At 53.0% G+C, this 16,869-nt stretch overlaps 3 protein-coding genes and 1 pseudogene across 7 annotated transcripts in view; 2 read left to right on the forward strand and 2 right to left on the reverse strand.

Annotated features, from left to right (window-relative positions):
- The window catches only part of LOC128782904 (zinc finger protein 271-like), a 510,341-nt pseudogene that overhangs the window by 399,291 nt on the left and 94,181 nt on the right, over positions 1-16,869 (forward strand).
- The window catches only part of LOC128782918 (zinc finger protein 436-like), a 153,641-nt gene that overhangs the window by 118,752 nt on the left and 18,020 nt on the right, over positions 1-16,869 (reverse strand). The gene's annotated exons all lie outside the window — the stretch shown is intronic.
- Positions 1-16,869, forward strand: part of LOC128782953 (olfactory receptor 14A16-like) — a 45,726-nt gene that overhangs the window by 13,157 nt on the left and 15,700 nt on the right. The window lies entirely within an intron of this gene.
- Positions 264-3,328, reverse strand: LOC128782934 (olfactory receptor 14J1-like). Of its 5 annotated transcripts, none has more exons than XM_053933490.1 (3): positions 2,382-3,206; positions 2,234-2,284; positions 264-1,231 (listed from the first exon to the last, which is right to left on the reverse strand). In XM_053933490.1, the coding sequence occupies exons 1-3, from the start codon at positions 2,383-2,385 to the stop codon at positions 276-278; spliced, it is 1,011 nt and encodes a 336-aa protein (XP_053789465.1). In that variant the 5' UTR covers positions 2,386-3,206; the 3' UTR covers positions 264-275. The 5 variants fall into 5 exon arrangements, with proteins under 5 accessions (XP_053789465.1, XP_053789466.1, XP_053789468.1 ...); XM_053933491.1 differs by having other exon boundaries at positions 1,864-2,284; XM_053933493.1 differs by lacking the exon at positions 2,382-3,206 and adding an exon at positions 1,864-2,045 and having other exon boundaries at positions 2,234-2,370.

A 16,869-nucleotide genomic window follows, 5' to 3' on the forward strand; every position in this document is an offset into this window, starting at 1 on the left:
CCAGAGAAGGCAACAAAAGGGCATCTCTGCAGAAAACTCTGCTGGGAGATCCTGGAGTTCCTTTAAAGCCACTGAGAGCACAGCCCCTCATTGACATAGTCTGTGGGCACAGGGAAGGTGGAGGGAAACAAAATGAGAAATGGCACAAGGAGTGACATTTCTTTATTCATCTAAATATTTAAAATCAATACTAAGAAAAAGAAGCTCCAACATGAAACCAACAAGTATCAGAGATGACTTTTATTGTAAGTGATTGGCAGAAACTGGCCAGCAGTTTAATGTTCCCGAAACCATCCAGTCATCAGTCTCCACACTGCAGCCTTGAGCTCCTGGTTCCTCAGGCTGTAGATGAGGGGGTTCAGAGCTGGAGGCACCACCGAGTACAAAACTGACAGGGACAGATCCAGGGATGGGGAGGACATGGAGGGGGGCTTCAGGTAGCTGAACAATGCAGTGCTGACAAACAGAGAGACCACGGCCAGGTGAGGGAGGCAGGTGGAAAAAGCTTTGTGCCGTCCCTGCTCAGAGGGGATCCTCAGCACAGCCCTGAAGATCTGCACATAGGAGAAAACAATGAACACAAAACAAACAGATGATAAACAGGCACTAATGGCAATGAGGCCAAATTTCCTGAGATAGGATTTGGAACAGGAGAGCTTGAGGATCTGTGGGATTTCACAGAAGAACTGGCTGAGGGCATTGCCATGGCACAGGGGCAGGGAAAATGTATTGGCCGTGTGCATGAGAACAGTGAGAAAGGCACTGGCCCCGGCAGCTGCTGCCATGTGGGCACAAGCTCTGCTGCCCAGGAGGGTCCCGTAGTGCAGGGGTTTGCAGATGGACACGTAGCGGTCGTAGCACATGATGGTCAGGAGGGAAAACTCTGTTCTAAGGAAGAAGATAATCAGAAAAACTTGAACAGCACATCCTTTGTAGGAGATGGTGCTGGTGTCCCAGAGGGAATTGTGCATGGCTTTGGGGACAGTGGTGCAGATGGAGCCCAGGTCGCTGAGGGCCAGGTTGAGCAGGAAGAAGAACATGGGCGTGTGCAGGTGGTGGCCGCAGGCTACGGCGCTGATGATGAGGCCGTTGCCCAGGAGGGCAGCCAGGGAGATGCCCAGCAAGAGGCAGAAGTGCAGGAGCTGCAGCTGCCGCGTCTCTGCCAGTGCCAGCAGGAGGAAGTGGCTGATGGAGCTGCTGTTGGACATTTGCTGTGGCTGCACATGGGCACCTGTTCATGGAGAAAGGACAGGGACAAGTCAGGAGAGGCTGCTTGGAGCCAAACCTGGGCCATTCCCTGTAGCCTGTCCTGCTGGGACTCACCCACCCTTGTTCCTGCTCTGGGAAAACCTTCACCCAAGTCCCTGCCTGAGCTCCAGCTGTGCTGGCTGAGTGTGCCAGGAGCAGCCAGGGCTGTGCGTGGGGGCTCTCAAGGAGCCATCCCAGGAGCTGCCCTGGGTTTTTGCCATGTGGCAGAGGGACAAGGCTGGATATTCAGCATTTGTCAGGGGAATGACTTCTAATGCAGAAAGGGTTGGTAGCATCTGCATGAGCTGGTTTCAGGAATTGTTTTCCGGCCCACACATCATTGCTGCCTCTCTGAGGTCAGACATCCCCAGCATTCGTGCTTCACTCAGAGTTTGCCACTGAGAGATGGGAGAGGCAAAGGATTCCCTGTGGCTGAGGGAAGGTGAGGGGCTGGATGGGCTTGTTCCCCCAGCACTGCTCTGTTCAGCCCCCTCTCCTTCCCCGAGCATCCCCCTGGGCCTGGACATTCCCTCCTGAGAGGTGCCTTGTCCCTGCCAGCGCTCACAGAGCCCATCCCAGCCCGTGTGCCCTCGGCCCGGCCCTACAGAAACCTGCCTGTGTGCAGGGCCCTGGCTGGGGCAGGGTCTGTGTGCAGCTGGGCAAGGGCAGCTCAGGAGAGCCCTGCTGGGCCCTGCCAAGGTGATGCTGCTGCTGTCCAGGGCTGAGCAGTGGCTGAAGACCCTTTGGGAGGCTGCCAGCAGAGAGACTGACCACCCAAAGTCACAGTTCTGGAGTCTCTGTAAATGTTCAAACATTCCTTTGATTATCCTGTGTGTCCCTTTCAACTCAGAATGTTCTGTCATTCTGGCATTACAATTCCTGTTCTGCTTCTCTTACTCCCCTGTAGTCTATGACTAAATGAGAAAAAAAAAACAAACAAACAAACCCTTGCAACAGAGTTAGAACAGTAAAGTAAAAACCAGACCTTTATTGGAAGCTTCCAGGTGTCCCAGTGGGGATGAGGCACAATCGGCTCCTGATTTCAACAATTTATAAAGGTTGAATAATTAGGATATTTAACAGGAAAATCCAATAGGGGATTCAGTTGTCCAAGTTACACACCCCTAACTCACCCATTTAAGAAGGTCCAAGGACTTCTTTGCCCCACTTTTTTTTATGACTGCTCACATTCTGGTCAAAACCCCAGATGTTCTTCTTGTAGGTCCTCTTCCTGATAATAAGATTATGTGGTATTTCAGGAATGTACTTAGACAGGTTAGTGTTCTAAATACTAAGAGAAAGGTTAGGAAATGCACTAGAGTTAATTAAGGAATATAGTAATAGAAGTATATAATAGTAGTTTAATAGAGTTAATTAAGAGTTTAATAGCGTAAAGTAAGGATTATAGTTTTATAACTATATAATAGTAATCTATAGAGCTATAAATATATAAAAATATGTCAAAAGCAAAAATCTTTTTGTCACCACCCCAACTTTCCCATCCTGCTCCAAGCAGGAAATTGAAAACATTCTCAGGAAAGCTCCTGATCTTTACAGCAATCCCAGGCTTTCCTTCTTTGGGAAGTGTCCTCCGGAGCTGTGCCCAGGCTGGTCTGGAGCTGGGAGCAGCCCTGCCCCAGCCAGCAGCTCTCAGCAGCAGCACCTGCCCTGCTCAGGGTGGCTCCTTCCCCCCACAGCTTCTGGCCAGCGCTGGCAGCAGCTCCCCGGGCCGGCTGAGAGCTGTCCCTGGCAGGCAGCAGAGTCCCTGGCCCAGCACAGCGCCCTGGGCTGCAGGACCCTGCTCTGCAGGACAGCCCTGGGCACCCCTGGCTGCTCTGCACAAGAGACCATCAGAGAATGTACTCACAGGGGCTGTGGGCATTGGCATGTTCCAGCTTGAGGAGATCACTGCAGGAGCTGCAGCTGCATTGTCCTGCAGCCAGAGGTTCCTGTGCCAAGGGCTGGCAGTGATTCTGCCCCAGGCACTTCTCAGCACCTTCCCAGCCCTGACTGATTGAAGCTCTCTGTGCCTCTGGGCTGTGCCCGCGCTGGCTGCAGGCAGTGCCCCAGCCCTGCTGGGCTGGGAGAAGAGCTGCTCATCCAGAGAAATGTGCTTTTGAAGCTCTGCTTGCTTACCAGCATCACCCTCTGTGCCAGGAGCCCGGCCCAGCTCAGCAGCACAGACACAGCACAAGGACTTGAATGAGCCTCTGGGGCTTTGTGCTCAGGCCCTGAACATCAGGCCCTGAGAGGCAGCTGCAGAAACCTCTCCAGAACTCCAAGTCAGAATCCAACTCCAAAGTTTCTTTGACTTTTAATGGGTCCCACTGAGGGACACGACTGAGAAAGTGTCCCCAGGCCCCAGGCAGAGCAGAGAACTGCAGGCACTGATGACAGGTGGGGACAAAGAGAAGCCAAGTCTTGGTGGCCTGGGGCACAGCAGGGTCTGTGCCACCAAGGGCTGTCAGGAGACACCTTGTCCTGAGGCCCTGGGGCCTCCTGGCACAGCCCCAGCCAGGCTGGGCACTGTCAGCCCCTTGTCCTGCCCTCAGCATCCCCCCCTAGCCCACATCCCAGTGGCCTCAAGGATCTGCTGGAAGGAGTCCCTGGGGAGCCTTGCTCAGCAATGGCCCTGGGGGCTCCACAGTGCTCCCAGGGACTGCAGGTTTTTCAAAGGACTTTGGCTTTGGCTTTTGCCTTGCAGTCTCTGAGAGCTTTCTGCAATCATGGCCTCCAATTATCTGCTGTAATTAGTCCCTGGAGAGGCTTGGTCAGGAACAACACTCAGTGGGGCTCATTAATGCTTCAAGGTACTTCAGTTCTTTTAAGGTACTTGGTGTTTCCCTTTGGATACAGACTCTGTGAGAGGTTTGTGCAATCATGGCCCCAATTATCTGCTTTAACAAGTCCCTTGAGAGCTTTGTACTGACACTCAGTGGGGCTCATTAATACTTTGAGATACTCAACTTTTTTCAGGTACTTTGGGTTTTCCTTTCCACACTGAGAGGTTTTTGTGCCATTTTGAGTCTCTGACAAGATTTTGTGACATCCTGGCCTCCAATTCTCTCTTTCAAGGAGTCCATGTGGAGCCTGTGTTGGGGAGGGACCTTTGTGGGTACCATTTATTCTTTGAGACTCCAGCAACTTTGGGGTTTTTGTCTGCCTTTGACTCCTGGAAAGGTTTGTGCAATCTCCTCTCAGGCCCTGAGGTTCCAGGGCTCAGCTCCAAATGCACCACGGGGCTCATTAGGATCAAGCAAGTCCTGACAAACCATGGCTCTGCCTTGATTTCTCTCTGCTCTAGTGGAGTTCATTGTTTCACCAACTTGAGATTTCTCTGCCAATGCATTAATTAGTGTGGTGGGTTCAGTGCTGGCTAATTACCAGTGCACTCACTAGAATATACTTATTCAGTTCCTGCTCTGAGATAGGATTAGGAGAAAGGCCAAGGGGGCTCAAATCATTAAAAGGGGACAAAGAAAAGTTTACTAACTCTAACTAAAAGAAAGACGAATAAGAATCAGAACAAAACTTTCAGAACACTTCCTCTCTCCATAAAACCTGACAATCTAAAGAGAGAAAGCCTAAAATTTTCAGTCAGTTTTCCACCTCTAGAATAGTCTTTCTTCAGTTCACTTAGGGAGAGGAATCTCTCATGCTATGAAGACTTCTCCGTAAGAAAACATTTCTCTCGTGGCTCTCAATTTCCATTAATAGCAGCCACTTGGAAAAATCTGCAATCGTGAGGTCCCTCTCATTTTTTCACAGCTTTTCCCACAGCTGTGTTTATGGGCCATGCCAACTTATGGGGTATTTGTTTAAAGATGAGGTGTTTCAGAGCAAAGGTTCTCTTCATCTATTTCTGAAATCATCTTCATCTCTGGGAACAGAGGTCTTATTCTCTCCCTGAGGGCACAAGGTCTCATCACTCTGGTCTCTTTCAGTGTTCAAACTTCTCATGGGATCACAGCTACTGCAACATTTGCTTGCTCTAGCATAGAGGCCTTTACTGAACAAGTCATCTCCCCATATTTTGAATGTGTTATAGGGAAAAAGAGAGTCTGATGGATCAATTCCACCCTTCTCCATAGCTTTAGCAGAGGATTTCAGCTCCAAGGTCAAGGCATCTCCTCATCTCTCCCATCTGGGACTCAACTTCCTCTTCACTGACTTGGGTGTCTTCACGTTGCTCCTGTGTGTGCCTGCACTTTGTCCTTTTCTCTCACTGGAGGGAGGATGGAAGCACGGGAAGAGTCAATATCTCAGGCGGGGCCTGCAGATGGTTGCGTGAGCCCGGCCGGGCTGGGTCCTTGCGGCCGGAGCTGTTTTCGCATGGAGGTTTGTGCAGCGGCTGCGCTGGGGCTGTGTCAGGCTGGGCGGCGCTGGGGGCAGGGCCAGGATCTCAGCAGCCAGGCCAGAGCAGAGCAGCAGCACGGCCGGGGCCGATGGCTTCTCCTGGCCCTGCCCGCTGGTTGCGGGCCAAGCCCAAGGGCGGCAGAAGCTTGGCCGAGCCGGCCCGGCCCGGGGCTGCTCCTGGGGCCCGGCGGATCCTGGCTGGGCCCGGGCTGGCGGCGGGGCAGGGCTCGGCAGCGGCCAGATGTCAGCAAGCGCAGCCACGGCCCGGCCCGGCCTCGGCCCCGCGGCCTCCCCTCCCCTGCCCGGCAGCCGATGGGGCCTGGCGGGCTCCCTGGGAAGGGGCCCGGCCCCACGGCAGGAGCCGCCCGGCCCGCCCCGGCCCAGACGGGGGCTGGCCCGGCCTTGGCACCTCTGTGCTGCCCAGAAGGGAAAGAGACCCAGACAGGCTTTCTCCGTCTTTAACTTGTGTCTTCACAGAGGCGTCTGCAGTCTCCTTACTGGTTTAACAGATTGTCAATTCTCAAAGCTAATTACTGTTTGGTTTTTTTGTCAGACATGGAGGAAACTGCTAGTAGCTTCTCTTTGGACATCACTTCCATGATGCAAAACCACCACAACAGCACAGAGCACTGAGCTCCTTTGTCCATATTTGGTGGTCATGTGCCTGACGGTGCAAACCCCCATCTTGTGACATTTCTGGGCCCTCTCCAAGCTGTTTTCAAATGAAAACATTCAGCTCATAGTGTAAGAAAATCACCAGAGGACAGGGCCAGCTGGACCTGTCTGTCCTGGCTACTTTTGTCTGGGAGCAATCCTTGGATATACGGAATTTGGGAGGCCAAATTTGAATTTTGGCCATGGTCCCTGGACACGAAAGCCAGTTCTTTTTCATAGGAAGGAAGGAACAGAGCCCCAGTGTTTCAGGGGCAGATGAGAGGTGGCCAGCAAAGGCCAGCTAGAGCTGGCTGTTTTTTTTTTCTGGGAGATACTCTTGCACATAGGAAATTTTTTAGGGAGAGTACCGATTTTGGCAATGGGCACCTGAAAAGACAGATGGTTCTTTTCCATAGCACAGAAAGCATGGAGCCCCAGTGCTCCAGAAGCTGATGAGAGGCAGCCCTTGGCATTCCAGTGGTGGCCCCCTGGGAGGCCAAGCCAGCCAGACCTGTTCCATGTGCCCTCGGTTCCATGGGGCCCCACAGTGTCCCAATGGTCCCTTGCTTCCAGGAGGCCCTGAGGTGTCACAATGCCCCCTTGGTGACACGAGGCCCTGAAGGGTCCTCATGGTCTCCATGGTTCCATCAGGCCCCACAGAGTCAGAATGGTCTCTGGGTCCATGAAACCCCGCTGTGTCACCATGGCCCCTTGGTTCCATGGGCTCCAGTGGTGCCACAATGATCCCCTTGGTTCCATGAGGTCCCCACAGTGTCACTGTGATCTCCATGGGAAGGAAAGGATCAAGCCCCAGTGTGGCAGGGGCAGCCACCAGAGGCCAAGGCCAGCCAGACCTCCCTGTCCTGGTAGCTTTTATCTGAAAGCAAGGGACACCTTGAGAAGAGGGATGGTTGTTTTCCATAAGAAGGAAAGCATCGAGCCTCAGTGTTTTGAGGCAGGTGAGAGGCAGCCCCCAGGAGGCCAAGGGCAGCCAGACCTGTCTGTCCTGGCTCCTTTCACTTCAGAGCAATCCTTGGATGTACGGAGTTCTGGAGGTGGAATCCCAGTTTTGGCCATGGGTGCCTGGTCAGGATGGATGTTTTTTTTCCTATAGGAAAGAAAAGCACAAAATCCAAGTGTTCTGGAAGAAGATGAGAGGTGGCCACCCTTAGGCCAAGCCAGCCAGACCTGTCTGTCCTGGCACCTTTCATCTTGGGGCTATCCTTGGACAGAGGGCATTTTGGAGGTGGAATCTCAATATTGGCCGTGGGTGCCTGTACAGGAAAATGAGTTCTTTTCATTAGGAAGGAAAGCACAGAGCCCCAGTGCTTCAGAGGCACCTGAGTGCCAGCCCTCAGGAAGCCAAGGCCAGCCAGACTTGTCAGTCCTGGCAGCTTTTATGTGGGAGCTATCCTTGGATATAGGGAATTCTGGAGGCAGATGCCCAATTTTGGCCATGGGTGCCTGGTGGAGATGGATGGTTTTTCCCATAAGAAAGAAAAGCACATGGTCCCAGTGTTTGAAAGGCAGATGAGAAGTGGCTCCTGGGTTGCCTAGGTGTGGGAGGGGTCCCCGCCCTCCCTTGGGAGGCAACTTCAATATAGCCAAAATTGTCAATCACATGCTGTTTCCCTCCCCAGTTGAGGCTGTCTGTCAAAGCTTAACACACTCCCCAGTTCTAGAAAGTTCTTCTGTTCTGTTAATCCCATTGGACCCTGTTAGAATGCCACTCCTCTCCTGTATCCCGATTGGTTCATTACATGTCACCCCATCCCGTCTCCTCCCCTCTACCCTTTACCCATTGGTTGGTTTGTGCCCTAGCCACTCCTATCCCTCTGCCCTTATATTCTCGGTCCCGCCCGGGTGCTGGGCTCCCGAAGTCAGCTTTTCCTTCGGGAGGTTGCTGCTCCTTGCAATAAACTTCTCGGATCCTGCTGCTCGGGAGACGTCTCGTCTTTATTTGGTGGAGCTTTCCGGGTTACATCTACCCCTCCCTGCGGACCGGTCAGCCGAGGATCACTCTCCGGACTGGCTGGGAACCCAGGGAACCCCCGGAGGACCTAATTTTATACAATTGGCGCCGCGAACACGGTGATCGCTGCCCCGGTTTCCGACGAGCGTCTCCTGCCGCGTGAGGATCTGTGACCCTGCGCTGTGGGACTACAAGCGCCGTTCGCCGCCAATCCCAGGAGTAGCTGTTCTTCTGTTTTAAGAAGACTCCTATCTCCTGGATCTGCTGACAAGTCGTGGACATCCGATCCTGCAGCTTCAAGGGAAGCCCCGGATTCCACGACACCAGCAGAGCTCCACTACCCCGCCTCAGCCTTTTCTTTCGCCGCGTCGTAGTTGGGTGAGTGCAGCTGCTCGAGGAGAGCAGCCGACGCAGGCTCTTATCTTTTCCTTTTCTCCTTTGCTCGGGTGGGGATTCTCTTCTGCAGTGAGGAGATGGGTAACCGCCTCTCCCCTGCAAGACGAGACTTTTATTGCCAAGTTAAAGCTACCCTTCAGTTCGGGAATGTTTCTTTTAATAAGCGGGTCCTTAAATCTTTTGTTATTTTCATTTTTGATCATTTTCCAGATGCCTCTACTGAGGATGTTCTTTCTATTTCATTCTGGGGAAAAGTTGGGCGTTATATTTATGATTTACAAGTTTCTGGGAATTTTAGGGTCGGGAGATTTTTTCCTATTTATGATATTATTTTTAATTTAGTTAAACAAAAAGGGGAAAGTTCGGGTCCTGGTTTTCCTACCCCTTATTCCGCCCCCCTCGCTCCTAACCCCATTTCCCCTAAGGTTGGATCGGGAGATAGATCCTGCCAAAATAAGGCACAGGGTTGCTACCGTCTCCCTGCTGCCTCCCGTTCCACTCTGTCCTTCTCTTGTGCTGGGACTGGCCACCCCAGCACGAGCCCTATCCATTCCCTCGATCCTCATGCCCCCAACCCCAGTTTTACTCCCAGTTCCAGTTCTGTTTTAATAATACCTCAAAATGGCGGCGGCCTCGTGGCCGATTGCCCTGAGACACAAAATGGCGCCTCCTCCTCCTCAACCCCTCCGGTTCCCGCCACTTTACCATCTCCGCCCCCTTCGTCGGTTGCCGCCCCCGCGTCGGGTCCCGCCCCCCATCATGCGTCGATCTCGGTGATGTCGGGACCCTCCCATCCTGCCTCCCTAGCCACACCCCTGGGCGGGCCCCTGGTGGGTGGGACAGGCCTACCAGAAGGCCACGCCCCAGTGGGTGGGTCAGGCCATGCCCCAGTGGGTGGACCAGCCACGCCCCCTCTCCTGCCACTTCCGGTTCCCACGCTACCGGAACCGGAAGTAGGCCTTGCCGGAAGCAGGCCATCTTGGCCTGCAGGGTCTCTCATAACCAGGACCCACCGGCAAGGGAGAGGCTTCGAGCCCTAGCCTGTCCTGCCTCATCTTCGGAAGAGGATGAGGACAGTGACGACCCCCGGCCAACAACCAAGCCAGGGGAGGGCTGGGCCCGGATAAGGGCCAAGGCAATTAGGGATGGGGACCTAGATCTCGCCAGGGATCTAGGCCCAATCGCGGCGCCGGTTAGGCTTAAGAGGGGGAAGGAACCGCGGTGGGAACAGCTGCCATATACGGAGGTGAAGGAATTGAGGAAGGCAGCCAAGGACTATGGGAGAAATTCCCCGTTTTTTAAAAACATATTGGACCTTACTTTTACTGGACATACTTTGGTGCAGCATGACATTCGATATATAGCAAAGGCTGTGCTGTCCCCCACAGAATTTCTTCTGTGGGAAATACATTGGAAAAAGCTATTAAAACCTATTCTAACTAAATACGACCTCAAGGAGGTGCTGGGAGATGGCACCGAGGGCCTGGAGGCGCTGGCAGGGGAAGGGGAATTTAGTAAACCAGAAGATCAGATCCTCCTTCCCGACAACCTGCTAAATGACATCCGAGAAGCTGGGAAGGAGGCCCTACTAAAAATACCTGATGGAACCACCCCTCTCCAGAACTTCACATCTATCCTCCAGGGCCCTGATGAGACTTTTATTAAGTATATTGACAGGTTAAAGGAGGCTATAGACCGGCAGATTGAGAACGTCGAGGCTCGAGAAGAACTGCTGCGTAAGATGGCCTTGACCAACGCTAACCCGGAGACAAAGAAGATCCTGCGAGCTCTCCCCCAGGATCCGGAGCCGACCATCGCCAAGATGGTCGAGGCGTGCACAAAAGCGGCATCGATGGAGCAGACTGTGGCGTTTGCGGTGAGCAGGGGTGTGGGGGAGGCAGTGGTGGACCTCATGAACACGCGCTGCTTCGGCTGCGGCCAGCTGGGCCATATACAAGCCAATTGCCCACACTGGCCACCAGAGAGGTCCTACCCTCATTATAACCCCTCCCCGAGACCACCTTACAGGAATCCTCGTTATCATCGGCCGGGAAACGGGAGGCGGAGCGCGCTGAGGGGCCGCGCTACGACAACAAATGGCCCATCCCAACGCCCTGCGCTGCCATCGCTCCCGGAAAACCACTGCCCCAACGGCACGTTTCTCCGGACATCCGCAGCCAGGAGGACGGGCTCCGACTCCTCAGACGGACTAAACAACTGAACAGTGCCCGCCGCCAAGTCCTCCGGAGTTCCATCCACATTATGTTTCCGGATGAGGACTTGGTCCGTGTCCCGGTAGGATTCCTGCCGCCACCATACTGTGACCACCCCGTCACAGTGCTGTTCATTGGGGACTCCATCAGCACGCCGGACGACCTCACCATCATCCCGGAGGTCGTCTACTTCGAGCCAGGGGCAGAGCTCAACGTCTCCGTGGTGTGCCATCATCCTCCGTTCTCTCTGCCGAGAGGGTCTCCTTTAGCTCTGTGCTACATCTTACACATGCACTTCAGGGACACTGGCTGCAACATTCTATCGGACTTTCCTACCGATCATATGCACTTCAATGACACTGGCTGCAACATTCTATCAGACTTTCCTACGGATCAAGACCCTTCTGCTTTCTTCATTCAGAACGTTAGCAGACAAAGACCTATCATTAAAACTACTTTTATCTTTCAGGGGAAAAACATTTCGTTGGACCTGATGGCAGACACCGGTGCGGACGTTACCATTGTCCCTCAGGCAGAGTGGCCGCGCGACTGGGAGTTAGTGTCCCCTTGTGGCACAATCTCCGGCGTGGGAGGAGCCGTCAATTCCCGACGCAGTAAGCACCTCGTGTGTGTAGAGGGGCTGGAGGGCCAGGTTGCCACAATTCGGCCTTTTGTGGTTGCATCTAACATCAAATTATTAGGCAGGGACGTATTGTCCCAATGGGGTGCCCGTCTCGACATCCCTAGCCCTGCGTGGGATTTTTAGTCTGGGCCACTGCGGAGCGCACCTCCCCACCGCTTAATTGGAAAACTGATACACCGGTGTGGGTGGACCAGTGGCGCTTGCCAATCGAAAAACTTAATGCGCTCAACGAACTAGTAGAGGAGCAGGTGCGCCTGGGGCATTTAATACCTTCCACCAGCCCCTGGAACACACCTGTCTTTGTTATTAAAAAACCCGGCAAAGACAGGTGGCGCCTGCTCCAAGACCTACGCAGGGTTAATGATGTTATTGAAGATATGGGACCTTTGCAACCGGGCCTTCCCTCTCCCTCTATGCTGCCCCGGGATTGGCAGCTCGCAATCCTTGATATCAAGGATTGTTTCTTCAACATCCCGTTATACCCCGGAGATGCTCCCAGGTTCGCGTTTTCGGTTCCGTCTATCAACCGAGGTGAGTCGTACAAACGGTATCAATGGACCACTCTGCCCCAGGGAATGAAGAATTCTCCGGTGCTCTGCCAAACCTTTGTGGCACAGGTCCTTTCCCCAGTTCGTCGCCTTTTCCCAGAGGCCATCATCCTTCACTATATGGATGATATTTTGATTTGTGCTGCTAGCTCAACATATCTACAAGCAGCCTTAGACAGGACAGTTAAAGCCATCAAAGATGCGGGCTTTCAAATTGCGGAAGATAAGATCCAGCTGTCGTCCCCCTGGAAATACCTGGGCTTCCTGATTACGGGAAGGACCGTCGCGCCCCAGTCTCTTGTCATCAAGGACGACCCACGGACCCTGCGGGATCTGCAGCAGCTTTGCGGTACCATCACCTGGATCCGACCTCTCCTGGGACTCACCACAGAGGAGCTGTCGCCACTTTTCCACCTGCTGAAAGGCGACGGTGACCTGGCATCCCCACGACATCTCACACCGGGTGCCCGTGAGGCCTTGGAGAGAGTCGCAGCTGCTATCAAGTCCCGCCAGGCGCATCGGGTCGCGCGGTCCCTCCCAATCCAGTGTGCCATCCTGGGTAAGTCTCCCAACTTACACGCCCTGCTATTCCAGTGGGACGACAGCCAGAGAGACCCACTCCTTATCATCGAGTGGCTGTTCCTCCCCCACCAACCCGCCAAGACAGTAACAACATTTCCTGAAATCATGGCTAAACTAATCATTAAGGCCCGCCAGCGCCTCCGGACCCTCGCAGCGTGTGACCCAGCATGCATTTATTTACCATTAAATTTGGACCAATTAGATTTCCTATTACAAACAAATGAAAATTTGCAGATTTCAGTAGACAGCTATCCTGGTCAAATTCGGATACACTATCCCAAGCACAAATTATTTAAAGACACTTTATATCTGGCCCCAAAAATTTTTAAAAGCAAAATACCATTAAAAAATGCTCTCACAGTGTTCACTGATGGGTCAGGAAGATCCCACAAATCAGTGATCACTTGGAAGGACCCGGACAGTCAGAAGTGGGAATCTGACGTCCAAATAGTTCAGGGATCCCCCCAAATCGCTGAACTTGCAGCGGTTGTGAGAGCCTTCAGAAAATTCCAACAACCTTTCAATTTGGTAACTGATTCGGCATATGTAGCTGGGATAGCAGAGCGGGCCGAACATGCCCTGCTCAAAGAAATTCAAAACAAAACGCTCTATAGCTTGCTCTCAGAACTAATTTGGCTGATCTCCCACCGAGAGCAACCTTATCATATTCTGCATGTTAGGTCACACACAGACCTGCCAGGAGACATCACCGAGGGCAACCGGAGAGCGGACACTCTGGCTATGTTAGTGAACACTGCAAACTCAGCAGCTTTGGCACCCACCCTGCCAGATGTTCATATGCAGGCTAAGATGAGCCACGCCTTTTACCATCAGAATGCTCCAGCTCTATGCCGCCAATTTAAGATCTCTAAGGAGCAGGCGCGAGCCATCTTAGCCACCTGCCCCAACTGCCAGTCCCACGCATTACCATCAGTAGCGACGGGGGTTAACCCCCAGGGACTGGGAGCATTGGACATCTGGCAGACAGACATTACTCATTTTCCTTCCTTTGGGCGGCTCAAATATCTCCACGTGTCGGTGGACACATTCTCGGGGGCAGTGTTCGCCTCCACACATACGGGGGAAAAAACCAAAGACATTATAAAACATCTATATATGGCTTTCTCCACTCTGGGTGTCCCAAAAACTATAAAGACTGATAACGGACCAGGGTTTGTGTCCAAACAGTTCATGGAATTTGTGCAACTATGGGGCATTGACCATGTTACTGGAATTCCACACAACCCTACAAGGCAGTCAATCGTGGAACGAAAACATCAGGAAATTAAAAAATTATTAGAACAACAAAACGATTCGGCCATCACCACGAGCCCTGTAGAGAGGTTGTGCAAGGCCCTGTACGTTCTCAATTTCATGAACTGTTCAGACCGTGAGCCAAATCCCCCGATCCTGCGCCATTTCCATAATAACACCAGGGCGCAGTTGAAGGAGAGGCCTCCTGTGCTCATAAAAGACCCTGAGTCTAAAGTTATCAAAGGTCCATACCCTCTAATAACGTGGGGGAGAGGGTATGGATGTGTTTCAACAGAACAGGGCCCCAGGTGGATCCCCGGAAAATTCATCAAACCATACCGGGAGGACATCCCTACAGAAAGCCAACCCCCGGAACACTCCCCCGAGACGCCAGCTCCATCAGAAACCGCCGTCGCGTGGAGTCGAAGGAAAAGGAAGACGACTAGACCAGCCAATACCGCCATCAGGACCTTAATAACGAACCTGCATTTCCCGCCCGCTTGGACTGTTTACCCTCTGACCCCATCCCCTACCATCCCTCACCCTTTTCCGTCCTACCACTTTCCTCACCCCTTCTTCCCTCATACCTGACCTGATTTTGTTTTCCTGTTTTGTTACTATTTCGATTTACACGGGGGAGGATGGGGATTCAAAGGGGTCACTATTCTTATTTCCGTTATATGTCTATTTATTAGACTTTGGTCCACCCAGAATGGCAGTCGCAGCAGCCAGAACACCCTGCAGTGACCGGCTTCCTGCAGCAGTCACCTAGCAGGAAGCTGGATCGTACCACAGCCCAAAGAGAACGTCTGGGTCACGCTGGCAAAGTCCAGCATCCAGCGGATCCAGGCGTTAGTGAAGGACTTAAAGACTGAAACTGGGGCTGTGGACGCTGTGAACAAGATCTTTTCTCAATGGGGTGTTCCTGGGTGGGCCATTCCAATTGTTAAAGGTTTAGTTTGGGTTTTAATCATAATTTTCTTAATTTCTGTTGCGTTAACCATCTTTAAGAAATTGTTAACTAGGACAATGGGAAATGTTTTTTTAATAAACCAAAAAGGGGGAGTTGTGGGAGGGGTCCCCGCCCTCCCTTGGGAGGCAACTTCAATATAGCCAAAATTGTCAATCACATGCTGTTTCCCTCCCCAGTTGAGGCTGTCTGTCAAAGCTTAACACACTCCCCAGTTCTAGAAAGTTCTTCTGTTCTGTTAATCCCATTGGACCCTGTTAGAATGCCACTCCTCTCCTGTATCCCGATTGGTTCATTACATGTCACCCCATCCCGTCTCCTCCCCTCTACCCTTTACCCATTGGTTGGTTTGTGCCCTAGCCACTCCTATCCCTCTGCCCTTATATTCTCGGTCCCGCCCGGGTGCTGGGCTCCCGAAGTCAGCTTTTCCTTCGGGAGGTTGCTGCTCCTTGCAATAAACTTCTCGGATCCTGCTGCTCGGGAGACGTCTCGTCTTTATTTGGTGGAGCTTTCCGGGTTACATCTACCCCTCCCTGCGGACCGGTCAGCCGAGGATCACTCTCCGGACTGGCTGGGAACCCAGGGAACCCCCGGAGGACCTAATTTTATACACCTAGGCAGACAGATCTCTCTCTCCTGGCAGATTTCGTCTGGGAACAATCTTTGTATATAAGGAAATTTGGAGAAGGAATCCCACTTTTGGCCATAGGCCGCTGGAGAAGGACAGTTCTCTCCCATAGGAAGGAAAGCCCAGAGCCCCAGTGCTTCAGGGGCAGATGAGAAGGAGCCCTTGACATGCCAAGCTCAGCCAGACCTGTCAGGTGGTCCCCAGGAGCCCCAGCTAGCCAGACCTGTTCCATGTTCCCTTGGTTTCGTGGGACCCCACAGTGTCACAATGGTCTCCTTGGTTCCATGAGGCCCTGGAGTGTCACAATGTCCCCCTTGCTTCTGCAGTGTCACAATGGCCCCGTGCTTCCATGAGGCCTTGCAATGTCACAATGGCTTTGTGGTTCCACAAAGCCCTGATGTGTCACAATGGCCCCTCGGCTCCATGCACCCTCGCTGTGTCACAACGGCTCCTCTGTGACACTGCGGGCTCCACAAGGTCACCATGGACCCTTGGTTCCTTGGGGCCCCCGAGTTCCACAATGGTCTCCTTGATTCCATGAGGCAGCACAGTGTCACAATGGCCCCTTGGTTCCATGAGGTTCCCCAGTGTCACCGTGGTGTCCTTGGGCCTGCATTGTCACAGCTGACCCACGGTTCCATGATGTTCCATGCCGCAGCGCAGCAGGAGCTGCCGAAGCCACCGCCTTTCCAAGAGTGTCTCAGCCAGGAAGGACGGACAGCTCTGCACACCAGACGCTCACGCTGCCCTGTGTCTTTTGAATGTCGGCGGAGAATGAAAAGGCAGGAGGGGTTCTTTGTGTGGAGTTCCAGTGGCAGTTTATTTCAACTACACGCTGAAGGCGTCCAGGGACAAAGAACACACAATACAGACTGGCCCAGGGCTATATAGGGAGACAGTGGGGCAGAACATCAAACCTGAGGGCCAGTGGGTTGAGGGAGCAGGGGTGGCACAGAGGAGGGACTGAAGAGCAACAACCAACAGAACTTCAGGGGAGGAACAGCGAGGGACAGGGGATCAATAGGGAAAGCAGGAGAAGGGAACATTCTGGAACTGGGGAGGAGACAAGGGATGATGTAACTAAGGAATGCAGAACTTTCAAGAAGTGGGGAGGGAAAAGGGATAACACAACTTAAATGATTAACATAAAGGTGCAAGGGACTGTGGGAGAACATGTCTCTATACCATTATAACTCCGAGGGGAGTTTCCTCCTAAGCATCCCAGCCTCATCGTCCCCTTCCTCGGCTTGGGATGCAACAGTTCCGTAGTGTCACCATGGTGTCCTTGGACCCTCACTGTCACCACTGACCCATGGCTCCATGAGGTTCCCCAGTGTCACCGTGGTCGCTGTCAGAGGCTGGATGAGATCGATGTCCCGAGACCCCTTGGGATGCTCGGAATGCC

The sequence above is a fragment of the Vidua chalybeata genome (genome assembly GCF_026979565.1).
Source record: "Vidua chalybeata isolate OUT-0048 chromosome W unlocalized genomic scaffold, bVidCha1 merged haplotype SUPER_W_unloc_5, whole genome shotgun sequence".
Lineage (NCBI taxonomy): Eukaryota > Metazoa > Chordata > Aves > Passeriformes > Viduidae > Vidua > Vidua chalybeata.